Genomic DNA, 15,666 nt, shown 5'->3' on the forward strand with positions numbered 1-15,666 from the left:
ATGGAAATGTGTTTGAAAAACCCCACTGGATTGATGAACACAGGAATCAGAGTGGTGATTTCCTATGTTGGGGGAGACAGAAGGATAGAATAGGAGAAGACCGCATAGGTAAATACAAGCTATTACAGAGGTTTGCATGTTGGTTAATTTCCTGGGTGTTATTACATTTTTATATATAAATAAATAAATAATAAAGCAATTTATGTACCAGTTACGAGAGTGTCTTATGAATGAAAGATTTTGATTAATTCAATCATTTGTCCCTAAAATAAGAAATTGAACATGGACTGTGGCTTGATAGATAATCAAATATCTGCTCTCTCAGCCTCACTGGCTGGTGGTGAAGATGTCTAAGGGAATCGTGAGGACCCTCTGCAGGATACTTTGGCTGCTGAATCATAAGTGATAGTGTCCTTGAGCACCTAGAGTAAAAGTGAAGGGTAAGATGCTTACTCCATTCTTACTCAGCCTTTGCTGAGGGTGACTCCAAGTGAAGTAGGACTAGCCAGAGGCCAAGGTCACCAAAGGACACAGCTTCTCAGGGCAGAGGGTGGTAACCGTAGGGAAATGGGGAAAGGCTCCCTATGCCTGGTATTTTCATTCAAGCATCAGTGCTGATCTGTGGACATCTGAGGGGCCAGGTGTCGGTGACTTTGGCCAGGGGACCACTTCACTCACAGAGAGAGGATGGGGATTTGTAAGTAAGCCAGAGCCATGGAAAGTGCAGTTTTGATGTCATGTGCCTTGGCCACAGAAAATTTGAGGCACTTCTCCCCAGCTTGAGCATATATTTGTTCACACATTATAAATGAATAAACAGGTTCTTAGAAGTTAAATGGCTTGCCTACATTCAGCTTCAGCAAATTGAAAAGCCATTTCTTGCATGAAAGTCTCAACTTCAAATTGTCCACAGAATGCTTCCCCTATCATTTATTGCCACTGAAATACATAGTGGGGATCTTATTTATTATGTACAAGAATTTTGTGAGAGGGATAGTACTGCCCCCTTCTATAGGCAAAGAAATTAAGGTACAGAAAGAGTAAGAAATCTGTACAGATTTGCATAGCATATTGGAAGTAAAATGAGTCCTGTGGTTTACTAAATTTCCATTGCTTTTAAAAAAAACATACTGCTGCTGCTCCATAGGGCCATGTTTCTCTGCCCTTCCAAGGATCCAGCAACCTGGACTCCCCCGGATAATGACCTTAAACCACAGTGCACCTGTTCTCTACCTGCTCCCACCCCCACCCCAGCCCGTGGGGCCTCTTTCAGAACTTTTGCAGAAGTGTCTCATCATCTTGGGGAAAATTTGGGATGTCTACTAGATGTCTGCATTTCCTGACTGTGAAGGTCTGCAATCTATTCTGTCGTCAAAGAGGAAGTGTTGCAACCACAGTTCTCCTTTCTCAAAACAGAAGGATTGTGGTTTCCTTTCTGTCGCCTAAATTCTGGGGCTTGCCTTTGGTGTGGAATTCTGTTTATTCCTTTATGTTCCACAGACTCAGCCTCTCCCCACTCCTCAGCTGCAGCCTTTATTCTTGGCAAACACCATCAAAGAACTTGTATCCCCACAGAGTACTGATGTAATTCCAACATCCAGTCCTCCCCAGACACAGATTACTTCTGGTAACCTCCTTCAAGCAAGTTCCAACACTTAATATATATTATCTCAGGTTTTAAATTCAGCTTCTGTGCAACAGTAAGTGGCCCAGCTAATTAACCAAAAATTATGAAGGCTAGGGATCTAGGAACAGAGCTCTGTAATGTAATAAAAATAAAGCAATAATTTACTTTGACATACATCTAATGATATACACAGTCATTCAGGTACATTTTTATACGTACATGGTGAGCAGTTTACTTAGGTGACTGTAATTTCTATTTGTTTTATATTATCTTTCCTTACAGTTTAATTCTTGTTATTCAAAACACACAGGCATCTCTTTTCTCTTTTATGGACTGAGAGAGGGCATGTAGCTCATGTTTTCCGGCAAGTGCAGAGAACAGCCGGGGTAGCCAGCATTGCTCCAGGTCTGTCTACCTTCTTGCCCTTCTGCCATTATGGCCAGTATGGCTCCGTTTCTTCCCGCATATGATTTCCGCTTGTCCTTGGTGTTCTCTTTCTGCTGTATGCCCACTCCTTGTCCATGCCCAATATTTCCTTGAGTGGTCCTCCTCTTTTTCTACTCCTGGGGCAGCTGGACCAGTCCTGGGCAGTGTGATGCCGCCCGGTGCAAGGCTGTGGGCCAGTAGGTTGTGCCTGGTAGCAGGGTCTCTCCAGAGCTGAAGGCAGGAGTGTGTTGTGACCGCTGGAGCCCAAGAGACTATTCCAAATTGTAAAATATACTAAAAAAATATGACCAGGTCATTGAAATCTACAAAAATGGAGATTTAGACACAGACCAAGAAGCGTGAGTGACTATCTCTTCAGGGCTTTGTCAAAGAACAGACAGACACTCAGTCGGCTTGGCCATTGTGGCTGTCTGCTTGTCTCCAACGGGGTTCTTAGCAGATTCCTGCCCTGGCCAGATCCCTCTGCATTCCCAGGAATACTGCTGTCTCTCTTCCAAGGCTGGCTGCAGGAGCCCTGCCCCAGGCCTGGCCTCACTTAAGACTGAGTAGGGCCCCTCTGCTGTGCTACCAGGGTGGGGGTGAGCGGCATGTGAACAGGGCTTTTGGGAACAGATGTGAGGCCACAGAAGCTGAGTTCATCCATCTTCTATCCTTGCTGCTCCCTAAATAATATTCACCCTTGTTTGGCCCAAAGATTTTTCCCTGGTGGTATGGTCATGTGCTCTGAGGATAAAGCAGACCCTGGCAACAAGCCAAACCCTGCTGAGCAGTCCAAAATGCTCAGTTCTGTAGAAACAGACCTCACCACTATACAGCTGAAAGGCCTCCATAAAACCAGCCCTGTTTCCTGGAGATGGCTAGCTTCCAGTCCCCCAAAGCTATGGGCAAGGACCTCTCCTAGTAGACAGGTGGATGAAGCAATCATTGGTTAGACACCCTGTGCATATACAAAAAGGGCTGCACATGTGACTCTCACAGGAGATGGGGCCCTGGGGGAATAGCTGCCTCCACATGGGGAGTTCGCCTCAGTTGTGTGTCTGCAAGCGTATTTGTGTGGAGGCTGGTACGTGAGCCTTGAGGATTCATTAGGGAGCTGTGTTAGTCACCTATGGGGGATTGACACAGTAATTTGATGTTCCGTCTTTTCTGGACCAGTTGCAGTTATAAATATTCTCTTTGCTTTCTCCATAAGCATATCTGTTGTTCTCATCGGAGGCCACCAAGTACTACAGTCATGTAGCCCTCTTCTCGCAGATCCAGCGGTAGTTGACGTCACATGAGGCAGCATCGTATGTCTTTGTCAGGCCTATGGTCACACAGTTGAAATGCAGACGCTGATTGACAACGCTAAGCAGGAACAGAAAGTATGGTGAGGACCCCTGGTCTCAGCCCTGCCTTTTACTCATCCCAGCCCCTCTTCTATCCCCAAATCCAGCTCTGAACTCACCCTTTCCTGTCAATTCTCCTGTTATGGACCTACAGTCTTGGGTGAACTTAACTCACTGTGCTTGGTCAGAAACATCTCCTGGGTCACCTGTGCCTCTTTCTCCCGGAAGTGTTGGTTTAGTATTGTATGGAGCATGTTCACAGCTGAAGGACTGAGAGGTGGAGGAAAGAAAGTTCTCTTCCTTTGCTAGGCACCAGCTGGAGAGCAGTGACTTCACTGGCCTCCTCCCACCTTTTTTTTTTTTCTGTCCTTAAGTTCCTTTCAGTCTATCTGGAAAGAGTCTGATTTCATGGAAAGGTCACAAGTTTTGGAGTCAAGTAGATGTGGGAACAAACTGTGGTCCTACCACTTCACAGCTTGGTGATAGTCGACACATTTCTAAATCTCTCATCCTTGATTCAACTGTCTATTAAACGGGGGTTAATAAAAGCTTGTACTGTAGCATTGTTGTGAATACTGCAGGAAAGGACGTGGAAAGTGCTCCGTGCCTGGCAATCAGTAGACACTGAGTGAATATTAACTTCCTCCCTGCTGTGGGAAGACCAGTTTTAGGCTGGGGAACTGGCTTGCTTCCATGTCTGACTCAAACCTCTTTATGTACACTGGGAATGTCCTGTTCTCTGTCAACACTTGAGTCCATGGAATGATACATAGCAGATAGCTCTTGGGTATTAAAGTTCATAGTTTTAAAGCATAGACAGTTGCTCATAGTGACCTAAAGAAGCCACATCTAGAGAACTTGTAAGAACACAGTAATTCCATGTGACCTATGGGTTAAAAGAGACTTACAAGGTATATCAAACAAATGGCATTTATGTGGATTTGTTTGGATCTTGATTTGAAGAGTATGAATACTCCTCTCTCTGCTTAGAAATGTTGGGTATTTTCCAAAATAAAAGTTTACAAAAATTGTGTCTCTGGGAATAAATGGAGGAAAGGAGAGGAACAGAACAAAGAGCCAAGTTTCAGTCTTTGTTCTTTCCAAGACAAACCCACTGAATCTCAGGGCTGGTCTCTCGAGGCAAACCAAGATCCTTAGAAAAATGTGGAATATTCACGTACTTGCCATTGAACATGGAGTTGTCAATCCAATACCACCCTTCCTCTGCATGCTGGTATAATAAGCCAATAAAATACTTCTCAGCCCCAGTTCTGTCCTGGAGAAACTCCTAGAAATTAAAGAAAAAAATAAACAGCTCAACAAAAAGTTCTTTCCTTCTGCCTCCCTTGTGCCAGTGGGCCCATGATTGTAGCTGATTCTGGGAACACGGAGGGCTGACAGGGGACTCTGAGGCCAGCCGTCACTGTACCCAGCGTTAACCCTAGAGAACTAGTTCCCCATCTGCATAGAGCTTCAGGATCCCCAGGAGGGCTTGTTGAAACACAAATTGCTGGGCTTCTGGTTCAGTTGGTCTGGTGCAGGGGACCAAGAATTTACATTCCTAAGAAATTCCAGCAATGCTGATGCTGCTCTCTGGGGGCCAGACTGGAAGATTAAGGTGGGGGGCACTGTACCACCTAAAATAGTTCAAATGCTGCTTTATTTCACATGCCTCTTCATGTAGGATTGTTTCATTACCAGAAATTTTACACTCTAAATGAGCTTGTATCAAGTGAATTCCTTGAATACTTAACAAGGGAGATTTAAAAGTATGTGGATAAAGCAGGTAATTCCATGAGAAATCACCAGTGTGCATTGAGTATTTGCTAAATTGACAGTAACCCATGACATCTTAGTTTCTTTATTAAATGAATGAATCACAAATCACTCCAGCCAGAAATCTGGGAGTCCCTGGACTCTTCCCTGTACTCCTCTCACACCCCCTACAATTAGTGGATATCCAAGTCCATTTGGATGTTCTGTCCATCCCCATGGCCATGGCCTTCATTCCTCCTTTCCTAGTCAAATATCTTGAAATATCTCACTTCATTATTTTTTAAAATTAGTTACCATATTTACTCATTTAATGGTTTTGGCATGTCCTTTGTGTGCCAGCCATTGTTTGGTGCTGGGAATGTGGAAACAAATTGGTTTCCCCTTTATGATTTAAAAGAAGCTTGGCAAATTATAGCCAGTGGGTCAAGTCAAGATTGTAGCCTGCTTTTGTAAATAAGGTTTTAATGGGACACACCGATTCCCATGTTTACGTATTGTCTCTGGCTGCTTGTGAGCTGCAGTGGTGGTGGTAAGTAGTTTTGACAGAGACCTTATGACCTGAAAAGTGCAAAATACATACTATCTGGCCTTTTAAGGAAATGTTAGCTGATCCATGGTCTAAAACAAGGGTTCTTGACCCTGTTCTTTCTTGCTGGAAGTCATGGTTGGTTTCCAAGGGGATCTGTGAAGCTCTTGGAGTTTTATTCAAACTATTGTGCTTATGTCATGTTTCTGGGAAGAGGTGCATAGATTTCACCACCACTTCTCAATGTCAGTGATCCCAACATGCTGAAGATCCACAGGCCTAATAAGAGAAGATAGTTGTGTTACCCAGCATAGTGAGGTGCCCCAAGTGCAGGGCTAGAAAATCTGTACTAGATGTGGCAGAGGCAGAAAGGAGTGAGTGATCAATTCTACATGGATTTGGGGTTTTCTAGCAAGACTATAGATGAGGTGAAACTAGAGATGTATTTGGGAAGGTAGCTATTTGTCAGTCAAGTGCTTGTGGTTGGTGGGTGTCAGTATAAGACTTCCTGGAAAAGGAAGGATCAGAGCATAGGCTGACTGCAGGGCACCCCAGGGCCTTTGAGGAGCTACAACATGTCCAGTGTGCTTGGTTCAGAGATAGAAGGGGGGTAGGTTGAAGGACGAAACTGGAGAGAAGGCAGGGGCTGGACTCCATGAGGCCGTATATGCCATGCTTAGGAAACTGGACTTGAACCCCCTTTAGTTTGGAAAGTGGCACAGAGAGCTGAAAGCCTTAGAGATGTTCTTATGTTCGTTCTGTGGAGGATAGGTAAGAAGGGGCAGAAGAAGGGAGAGGAGAAAGAGGAATTCTGAAGAAACCCAGCTGAGAGCTGAATGGTTTGCTTTGGGAGTAGAGAGAAAAGAACTTGGTTAGCAAATAATGTAGGAGAGAGGAGAAAAAGTAAAGTCCCAGAAAACTGTCAGCATTCGATCTTGGGTGACATGACTAGTCACTAGTACTTGGAACACAAGAGGGGGAGCAGCTGAGGTAAAATATAATTGATTCAGTTTTAAACATGATTTATGGTGCTTTGGAAATGTTAGAGTGGAATTTGATATACTGCCTGGTCTAGAGAAGGCCAGATGGAGAGGGCCGAGCTGGAGACGCAGATTTGAGAGTCCTCAGCAAACCACTGGTGTGGAGAGCTTTTTCTGGGAGAGCGTGAAGCATGCGCGGTAGACAATGCCACGGACGGCAATGGAGACGCACTGAGACTTACGGTCTGAGTGGTGGAAAAGGGGCTGTCAGCTTCTGCTCCCACTCCCCGAGCGCCTCTCCTCTTCTTGTCTCTTTTCTTCCTGCTGTCTTGCATCTGGTTTTCTACCTTAAGATACTTTTCCTTCCCGCCTGGGTACTTGGACCTAGAGGACTGAGGTGTTCTGACCGCAGCTCTTTGTTGGGCACCTGTTACCCATATTCAGGGAAGACTCTCTTACAAATTCTTCTCCTTCACAGGAGGACGTTTTAGAGGAGGAGTAAATGGACAGAGCAGAGGGAAGCGGAATGCTGCTGTAGCGCAATGCCTGGCACCCAGCAAATGCTTAGGATTTCAAGGAGAGGCAACCAAAAATAACTATGATTTAAAATTGATTGGAGTGTGGGTTTTGGAGTTAGAATTTCAGCTCAATTCTTTAGGTGTATGACCTTGGCCAAATTTTTTGTGTGTGTGTGCCCTTGTCTCCTTATATATGAAGCATGAACCTCGTCAGACTTGTTAGGAAGATAAAAGGAGATAATAAAAGGTTTTTACATAGCACTAGCTATGTTTATTATCCTAATTGTACACTGCAGTCCCACGTCTATGACCTGATTCTTTGTTGTTCATATTGCTTATTTTGTTAATTTGTATTTTCCTTTTTCATGAGGCTGATCGGGATGATGTATGAACAGCTGACATCCACGGAGTGCTCTGTTTTTAAACAACCTTTGTGCACATCAGCTCCTTTGGCCGTTCCCTGCATTTCAAATGTTCTGGCTCACCCCCGGGTCACTAGTCCACTGCTGTGTCCCACGGGGAGACTGTTGAGCATGGCTTTCTCTAGGTCAGATGGACCCGAGGAACACTCCCCACCGCTGCTGAGAAGAGTCTCCCCCTCCAGATTCACAGCAAGGAGCTGGAGCCCCCCGCCAGCCGCCTCCCCATCCCTCAGGCCTGCCCCACCCCTGCCCAGCCGCTCATTTTGCCCCATCTCCGCCCACGGCGGCTGCAGCAGGCCCCCCGCTTCCCTGCACCATTCCAGTGCTCTCACCAGTTTCGCTGGCGTGTTGACAATAGCCAAACTGGATCCTTCCGCTTCACAGAATTCCCTGCTTTTGTTCCAAGACAATTCAGAGGTGGACAGGAAAAAACATCTTCCTTCATGAAGATCCCACTCTCTGGGGCAGACTAAAGAAATCAAGAAAACAGAGTATGAGATTAGTGTTTCTGAGTGTGAATCCTGGAACTGAGTCATGAGATAGTGGGACACGGGTCTATTTATAACAATCATGTTGATACAAATCATCCTCAATCCAGGAAGAAATTTGACTAGTCTAGTCTCAGTTTCCCTGTCTGTAACATGAAGGGATTGAATTAGAAGGTCTTTTTGGCCCCTTTGAGGAAAAAATTCCATAAGAAAGGAGACAATGGGAAAAATCTCTAAGAATTCAGTACTTAAGGACCAGGGGCTGGAGAAGGGATTATTGCCATGCACTTTACCTGCTCCGTAGCTTTCTGTGGGAGCAGAGCTGCTCCCGAAAATCTGTGGAACTGAAATGAAAGGAAAATCTAAAGGTAGCTTCATGGTAAACATAACACACAAACATCAGAGAAGCTGTTCAGGCTCTGTGACTATTTCCTCCGGACAGTGCAGATGACAGGGGATTCTTGGCCACTCTGTGCTGGAATTTTTCAGATATTTTCTTTCTTTGAATCTTCCATCTAACTAACTACTACCATTATTTGTCATGCCCAATACCCCAAGTCCTATTTCGTGTCTTTTTTTTGGTGTGGCAGTAGGTCTGAAAGACCAAGAAAAAGCAGGGAGACAGGAAGAGAAACTGGTGAGTTTAGTGCCAGAAGGGAAACCTCTCTCCTTGCTCATCTCTTCCATTGGCAGTATTAACCCCACAGAGCTGTGGGAGCTGCCCTTCCGGGCTCCACCCAGCATCTCTGCTTTCTCCCCATTTCAGGTACCCAAACTCTACATGAAAATGCATAATCCTGACGGGAAGCTCTTGACTCTTACTAGCTCTAAGGATTGTGACTAACAAACTGGTTTTAAGACCAGTAGATATATTGACAGACATGCAGCAGGTGAACATTCCAGAGATTTCCTAAGGGCAACGAAGAGTCTATTTATTTCTTTAAGTACAAACAAGGGGATTGGTAGGTCTCCATGAGGACTCATTTTCCCTGGGAACACTGGCTGGCTGAGCAGTGGCTTCAGAGGCTGGTCAAACCTCTCCCCAGTGGCCCAGTTTTTCCTCTGTTGTGGCTGAAGACCGCTTCAGTTGACCCAGACAACCAAGTAACCATTTATAATTATATTAGTGAAGCATAACAAGTTAGCATTCACTTTTTATTTCAGTCCCCCGTTCAAAGGCTCTTTGTAATATATAATAACCTGGTTTTTGTGAGAAACTACATTGGGATTATAACTGAGCAGAACTTCATAAATATTTCATGAGCATTTCCACCATCTAGCTTAGTGTACTGGGTGCCTCAGACACAAAGATAAACAAGAATTTATCTTCCTTCTAAAGACGTATATGGTAGGTAATAGGTGTCTTAAGAGGTCCTTAAGAGGAGGTCTGGGGGAAAGATTCAAAGCAGAGGTGTGTTTATCTGGGAGAGCCAGGCCCCAGTCACCGCTTCATGACCCGGAGCTTCTAGCATTGGGCCTTGTGCTTTATGGATGATAGATGACTGATACCTCCTGTTTTCATTTGTCTTTTGTGGTTGATCTAGCATAGTGCTTGGCACACAGAAAGGCGCTGAATACAAACTTTGATTTTTTTGTGGGACGTGGGTTTCTTTGTAATATTTCCTTTAGCTATTCATGTCAGAGTGTATAAAGTCCTTTCACATTACATTACAGTGATTACATATAAATCATCCTCAGAGGAAAACTGAGGGTCAGAAATTTCATTAGTTTTCTATATGGTTTCCCTTCTATAAAAGGAGAATTAATTAGAACACTTTTTTTTCTTCTGGGCGTGCTGCATTTATTTTTCTAGCTTTATTGAGATGCAGTGGACATGGAACATTGTGTAAGTTTATATAATATGTAAGGTGTAAGACTGATTGTGATGATTTGATACATCTGTATATTGCAAAATTATTACCACACAAGATTAGTTAATGCCTTTACCACCTGACGTAATTACAATTTTTTTGTAGCAAGAACATTTAAGATTTACTCTTAGCAACTTTCAAGTATATAATACAGTATTATTAATTATAATCACATGCTATACATTAGATCCCCAAAACGTATTCATCTTATAACAGTCAGCAGGTCTTTTCTCATCCTTCCTGCAAAAGAGTTTATTGGGAAAGGAGTCCTTGAGAAAGGTTGTTAAGAATTTAGGACATAAGAATTGGAGAGTGGAGAGGAAATTATTTTTGTGCACATTACCTGTTCCATACCTCTCTGTGGAAGTGAAGCTGGCTTTATTTTCACCCAAAATCTGTGGGACTGCAAAAACAAATTTAAAAAAACAAAGAAACGAAGAAACAAAAATCCGGCTATTGATGCAGCCCCAAAAGTGGCTGCAGGATGAACACCACAAACATCACTGCAGGGGCTGCTGAGCCCCATGACCATGACTCTGAAATGTTGAACTCTCTTACTTGGGCCAGTGAAGATGTGTATATGTTTTTGTGAATATGTTCATCTATTCAGATTCATCTTTCCTTCCTGCTCTTACATGATAGGAACTGTGCCTTTAGATTGGGTCATAAAGAAGACATCTCTTACCCAAATGCTGCCCCCGATCACATTTCCTTCCTTATTTCTTTTCCCTACTGGCTTCTGGAGCTGGAGAGGGTTCTTCTTAGTGCAATAAAACCCTTTGACACAAGTCCTCTTTTTCTAAGCATTTGGGTGAATAAGTTTCTGTGTATGTATAGGGAAATTTCTGCCTCAGTAAAATCCCATTACCCTGTAAGGCAGCTCCTACCTCAGCTTATCATTGCATTGAACCGGAGCTGTATTTCACATTTTAGTTAGAGTAACAAGCACTGCCCAGGATTTCAGCTCAGATTACCCAACTGACTGTCCCATGGCAAAAGCTCCGTGTGGGCTGTTCACCATCAGACACACGCTGATGCTGTGGCTCCAGGGCAGACTGAGGAACCTGGCCCGCAGTGTGCGGGGGAGGGAGAAGGGCATTGTCAGTTGCCCTCAGACTGGGTCAGGTGCCATCAGGTGGAAGGACTGGGACATTTAACCTTTGCATTCAACCTTGCATTCTGAGAGAAGACAGAGAACAAGGCAATACAGCATTGGGGTAAGAGGTTGCTCAAATACTCACAATAAAGCAGAAATAAGGTCATCCCGACAATTTTAAGCACCACTATGAAAAGCCCAGAGATTAGCATGTGCCAGTTCATGATGAAGATGAGGCCTGTGGGGATTAGAGCACAGTACCACTGTTAGAATCTGGGGACCAGTCTGTGCAGCAGGACATACACATGCCTCTTTCTCAGAGCACCCCTGGTGGGCTCAGAAGGCAGGCCTGCCATTGACAGATATCAGGAGGAGACCCAACACATGCACAGAAGATGGATAGGATCTTGTGCTGATCAGGAGCCTTTGAACTTAGCCTGCTGCCTCTCCTTCACCCACCCCTAGCTTTAGGCCCCAGCCCTGTCTCCATTTATGATCTGCTGAGCTCATGAAATACATCCTCTCCTGAACTTTGAGAAGCCTTAGCCTTGAAATGACCCTTGCTCCCTAGGACCTTCATTGGTACTCTTGGCCACCCTGACTTCATCTGTCAGAAGTCTCAGTCTTTAAAGACTGTCAGGACTCTGCCAGACAGGACAGGTGTCCCTGAAGCTCTTGGCATTGGGGAAGGGCCAACAATCTGTGCAGAGGGGACAGACAGACGGACTCACCTGCTCTCCCCGTAAGGCTGGCGTGGTTTGAGAGGGGTCTTCCTGGGCCTCTTGCTTGGTGTGGTGGGTGGGCCCTTCTCCTGAGGTTACCCTCCTGCTCAGGCCCCCAGCTTCCTTCCTCACAGTCCCTCTGTGTCGGCAGCATCCCAAACACTTGTTCCTGTTCAGCGCTCTTGGCAAAGGGAGGGGGTGGGGCCAGGAAGGGGAGGGCATCGATAGCCTCTGTTCAGGAAGGTTCATGCCAGAGGGGTTGTAATACAGGGGAACATCGTTAGGAGAATTTGGAAAACAAAATACCTCAACAGACTCACTCATTCTCTGTGTCTGAATCTTCTTGAAGCATTGTGGGAAGAAAAAGTTGTAGAATGTTAACAAATAGGAATCTGGATGGAGGGTACTGGGAAATTATACTTCCCTTGCAACATTTCTATGTATATGAAATTACATCAAAATAGAAATTTTAAGAGAAGAAATCCAACTGAAGTCACTCCTATTAGTGAGCACATCTCCCGGGGCTCTTGTGTGCTCCCATGTGGTTCTGCATAATACCGTCCACCATGGACTCCTCCTCTCTGGCCCCTGCTGCTCACGTGCCACGTGAGGACAGCGACTATTCAGTATTTCTTGAGCACGGCCCTCTGCTATATAAAGGGGTGTGGTGAGGGTGAACACTCCTCAAGTCTTAGTAGCAAAGAGTTTTTTATGGCATATTAAATTTGAAGTTTCCCTTTTATTATATTTTCACCAATATAAGAGCCACATGTACTCATTACAAAAATGTCTAGGAAATATTGCAAGAAAAACTGAGACAAGAAAAACCATCCATTTAAGTTCACACATTTAGCTATAGTCACTGTTAACATCTCTGGGTGTGTAAGCTTTCTAGATAAGTAGGCAAGTATAAAGATAGATAAAGATAGATGATAGGTACTGATTCATTTAGAAAGATGGGATTGTATTGTATTATATTGTTTTGTAATCTATGCAGTGTAGATTAAGTTAACAGTATGTATAATATCCATAAGATATTCTTCCATATCAAAATAAAGACTTTGGTAATGTGTTATTTAATATATGTATAGTATTCAGGTGTAAAGATACATGATTTATTTAACAATCAGATGACTGTGATTTTTCTAGTAAACTGTAGTGCTTAAGAAGAAAAATTTTAAGTTAATCCTGCATTTGATTCCTGGCTCTGTCATTTACTAGCTGAGAGGATGGTAGGGCCTGGCAATATTTCTAATCAATTAAAACTTGGTGTAATATTCTTTCTGAAAATTAACAAATTTGCTGTCATAGTTTTCAATAAGGATAATTTAAGAGCTAGACCATGTCTACAGGTATTGAATCCTGATTAGAAAAGTTCACACTCAAACGACCACACTGAAGTATGAATGGTGACTATACGACTTCAAGTGACCACCCCCTACTTTATAAAGTTAATTTATATTCCTATATGTTTAAAAGTAAATTGTCACTCAAACATTGTGACAACTCAGAATTCATAGAATGCCCAGGGAGAAATTAGAAGGACCCTGAGTAGAACTCTTATTGTATATACCCCCGCCTGCAGGGTCAGGGTCTGGCGGTGAGGGGTGGCTGCGGGGCCTGTAGAGGGGATGCTTTAGTTGAAGGCCGTCGAGTTCTGGAGTCAACCAGGACCAGCATGGAAACACTGACACTTGGCACCCACTTTGGGCAATGACTCACTGAATAAATTAGAAGTTGTGTTGCAGGCTAGTCATCCAAGTGAATAAGGAAGACATTACCCTGTGACTGCCAAGCCGCCACAGCACTGCACGAAAGAAACACCATGCAAGCACTCAGATTTCCCGCTCAGGCTGTCTCTAGTCTGGCAAAACAGAACCAGAGGGAGAAAACTGCATCCCTCATCTTCCTTTATGAAATCCTGTGAAATCTGACTCTTCCAGTATCTATCAGGTCCCATCACAACTTGGAATGTGGGAAAAACTCTCTATTCTCCCACATCATAATGCAATATAGAGGGGAAAAAACAGCGGATGTGTGGGAATGTAGGAACTCAAAATAACATGAGCACTTTGAAGAAGGGCATCCCATGTGTGTCTGTGGAACAAAGTCATTATAAAACACAGGAGATGGTAGAAAACATCTCATGTATGTATTCATTGAGGTTTTAGAGAACACTGATTATGACCTAATATCATGAAATGGGCAAAAAAATGCTTTGAACTTAACTGTGTTCTCTTCAACTAATTTTTAAAACATCAGTGGAGTAAAAGGTTATGAAGAGCAGATTAGCTACTATAGAAAAAGAGTGAGAATATTTTGAACATATTACTAAAATATTAATTCAGAATTCATAGAAAAAGGAAAAAAGAAGTAAATGCAATTATGTCCAATCCAGCAGACCTTTTACATATGCTATGGTTTGTAAAAGAGAAAACATGAAAGCTTAATAAATATAAGAACAGCAATAGTCAAAGAAATCATGGAAGAAAATACAAGTAAAAAAGCTTAAACTTAGGCAAAATCAATCAAAGCTAGATAAATTCTGGTGATTTCTTTAAATTAAAAAAAAGAATGGAAAGAAAATATATTCTAGAGCCCTCTGTGTAGAAAAACCTATGAAGGAAATAAAATACTAGGTTTGTTTCAGATTTTTACCCAAAATTGAAAATCACAGAATATATAAATCAACATCTAGAGTTTTGATGGAGGGACACTGTGACTCAAGAACTACTAATGTAAGTACAATACTGAGTTTTGCTTGTGGGATGTGGCTGTTAGTGCTCTGAATTTAGGGCCCAATCCCGCACCCCCCCCTCCCCAGCTTTCTCCATATAGGGAGGGCTCAAAGGCTGTCTGGGTCTCTGCACTCCAGGCTTAACTGACAGGAAGCCTTGTAAGGGGAAAGGATTTGCCTAATAAAAGAAGAAACTCAGCAACCTTCAGGAGAACTATCTGAGCTATGTGCTTGCCCTGTGGCCCCTCAGCAGGAAAATGACACCGGAATATAATAATCTGTCTTTACGTTCTGGGTTATCCAGTCTAAATAGCACCTTCCTAAGGCTTTGCTTTGTGGTTCTCTCTCTTAGCTCCTCATGTCTTGAGAGCAAGTGCTCAGAGAAACTGTATCCCACCCTAGCAGAGAGAGGCTGCAAACTGGTTAGCAGAGGTTGTAAACCAGTGGCTCACACGCAGCTCTGTTTTGTTCCCTCTGTTCAGTGTTTTAGTAAATTGAATCGACATTTTGAAATTTTAAAGATCTCAACAGACATCCAGGTATTGTAGTAGATTTCAACTACCAAGAGACAACACATTCCCACAGGGCAGTAGTGGGCTGGACGCTAGAGCAGGGGTCAGGCCCTGTGAAAGGCATCCCACTGTCAGATATTGCCATGCTTGCAAAGCTGTGATCTTTTTAGAGAAAAGTGAGAGTTGTTTAAAGTCAGGCCTCTATTGAAAGAGGGAAAACAAAAGACAGAAGGAACAGGCCATCTGCTTCCAGAAAAATGGGAGAGAATGTATTTCTTTGTGAAAAGTGAACAAGATTTTATTGAAAATGCAAAATACGTCATTGCCGAAAATAAAATATAAGATACCATTATTGTACAAAGAGCAATTTTATATGATGAAATTTTAATGAACTAAGAAAACTAGAATTCCCACAGGATTATTTTCTGAATACAAATTAAACAGGTGATACTTTTGTTAAAAAGGTGGCCATGACATTTTTTACGTGAATTTCTGAAAGATTCTCTGTGCAATGAAGGGGAAAGTATATGACTTCAAAAGAACCAAATGTTCACAAATACATTATAGCCAGAAATACTGTTGCTGAGAATATTGAAGATGGCTGGGAATTTGCTGG

At 43.2% G+C, this 15,666-nt stretch overlaps 1 protein-coding gene across 3 annotated transcripts; it reads right to left on the reverse strand.

Annotated features, from left to right (window-relative positions):
- Positions 1 to 204: 204 nt before the first annotated feature.
- CLEC5A (C-type lectin domain containing 5A) lies at positions 205 to 11,945 on the reverse strand. 3 transcript variants are annotated; one of them, XM_036926125.2, is made up of 7 exons: positions 11,811 to 11,945; positions 11,225 to 11,317; positions 10,327 to 10,386; positions 8,406 to 8,456; positions 7,957 to 8,093; positions 4,584 to 4,690; positions 205 to 3,421 (listed from the first exon to the last, which is right to left on the reverse strand). In XM_036926125.2, the coding sequence occupies exons 2-7, from the start codon at positions 11,301 to 11,303 to the stop codon at positions 3,307 to 3,309; spliced, it is 549 nt and encodes a 182-aa protein (XP_036782020.2). In that variant the 5' UTR covers positions 11,304 to 11,317; positions 11,811 to 11,945; the 3' UTR covers positions 205 to 3,306. The 3 variants fall into 3 exon arrangements, with proteins under 3 accessions (XP_036782020.2, XP_036782019.2, XP_036782018.2); XM_036926124.2 differs by lacking the exon at positions 8,406 to 8,456; XM_036926123.2 differs by lacking the exons at positions 8,406 to 8,456; positions 10,327 to 10,386; positions 11,225 to 11,317; positions 11,811 to 11,945 and having other exon boundaries at positions 7,957 to 8,395.
- Between the last annotated feature and the right edge of the window lie 3,721 nt (positions 11,946 to 15,666).

The sequence above is a fragment of the Manis pentadactyla genome, chromosome 7, assembly GCF_030020395.1.
Source record: "Manis pentadactyla isolate mManPen7 chromosome 7, mManPen7.hap1, whole genome shotgun sequence".
NCBI classification, from domain to species: domain Eukaryota; kingdom Metazoa; phylum Chordata; class Mammalia; order Pholidota; family Manidae; genus Manis; species Manis pentadactyla.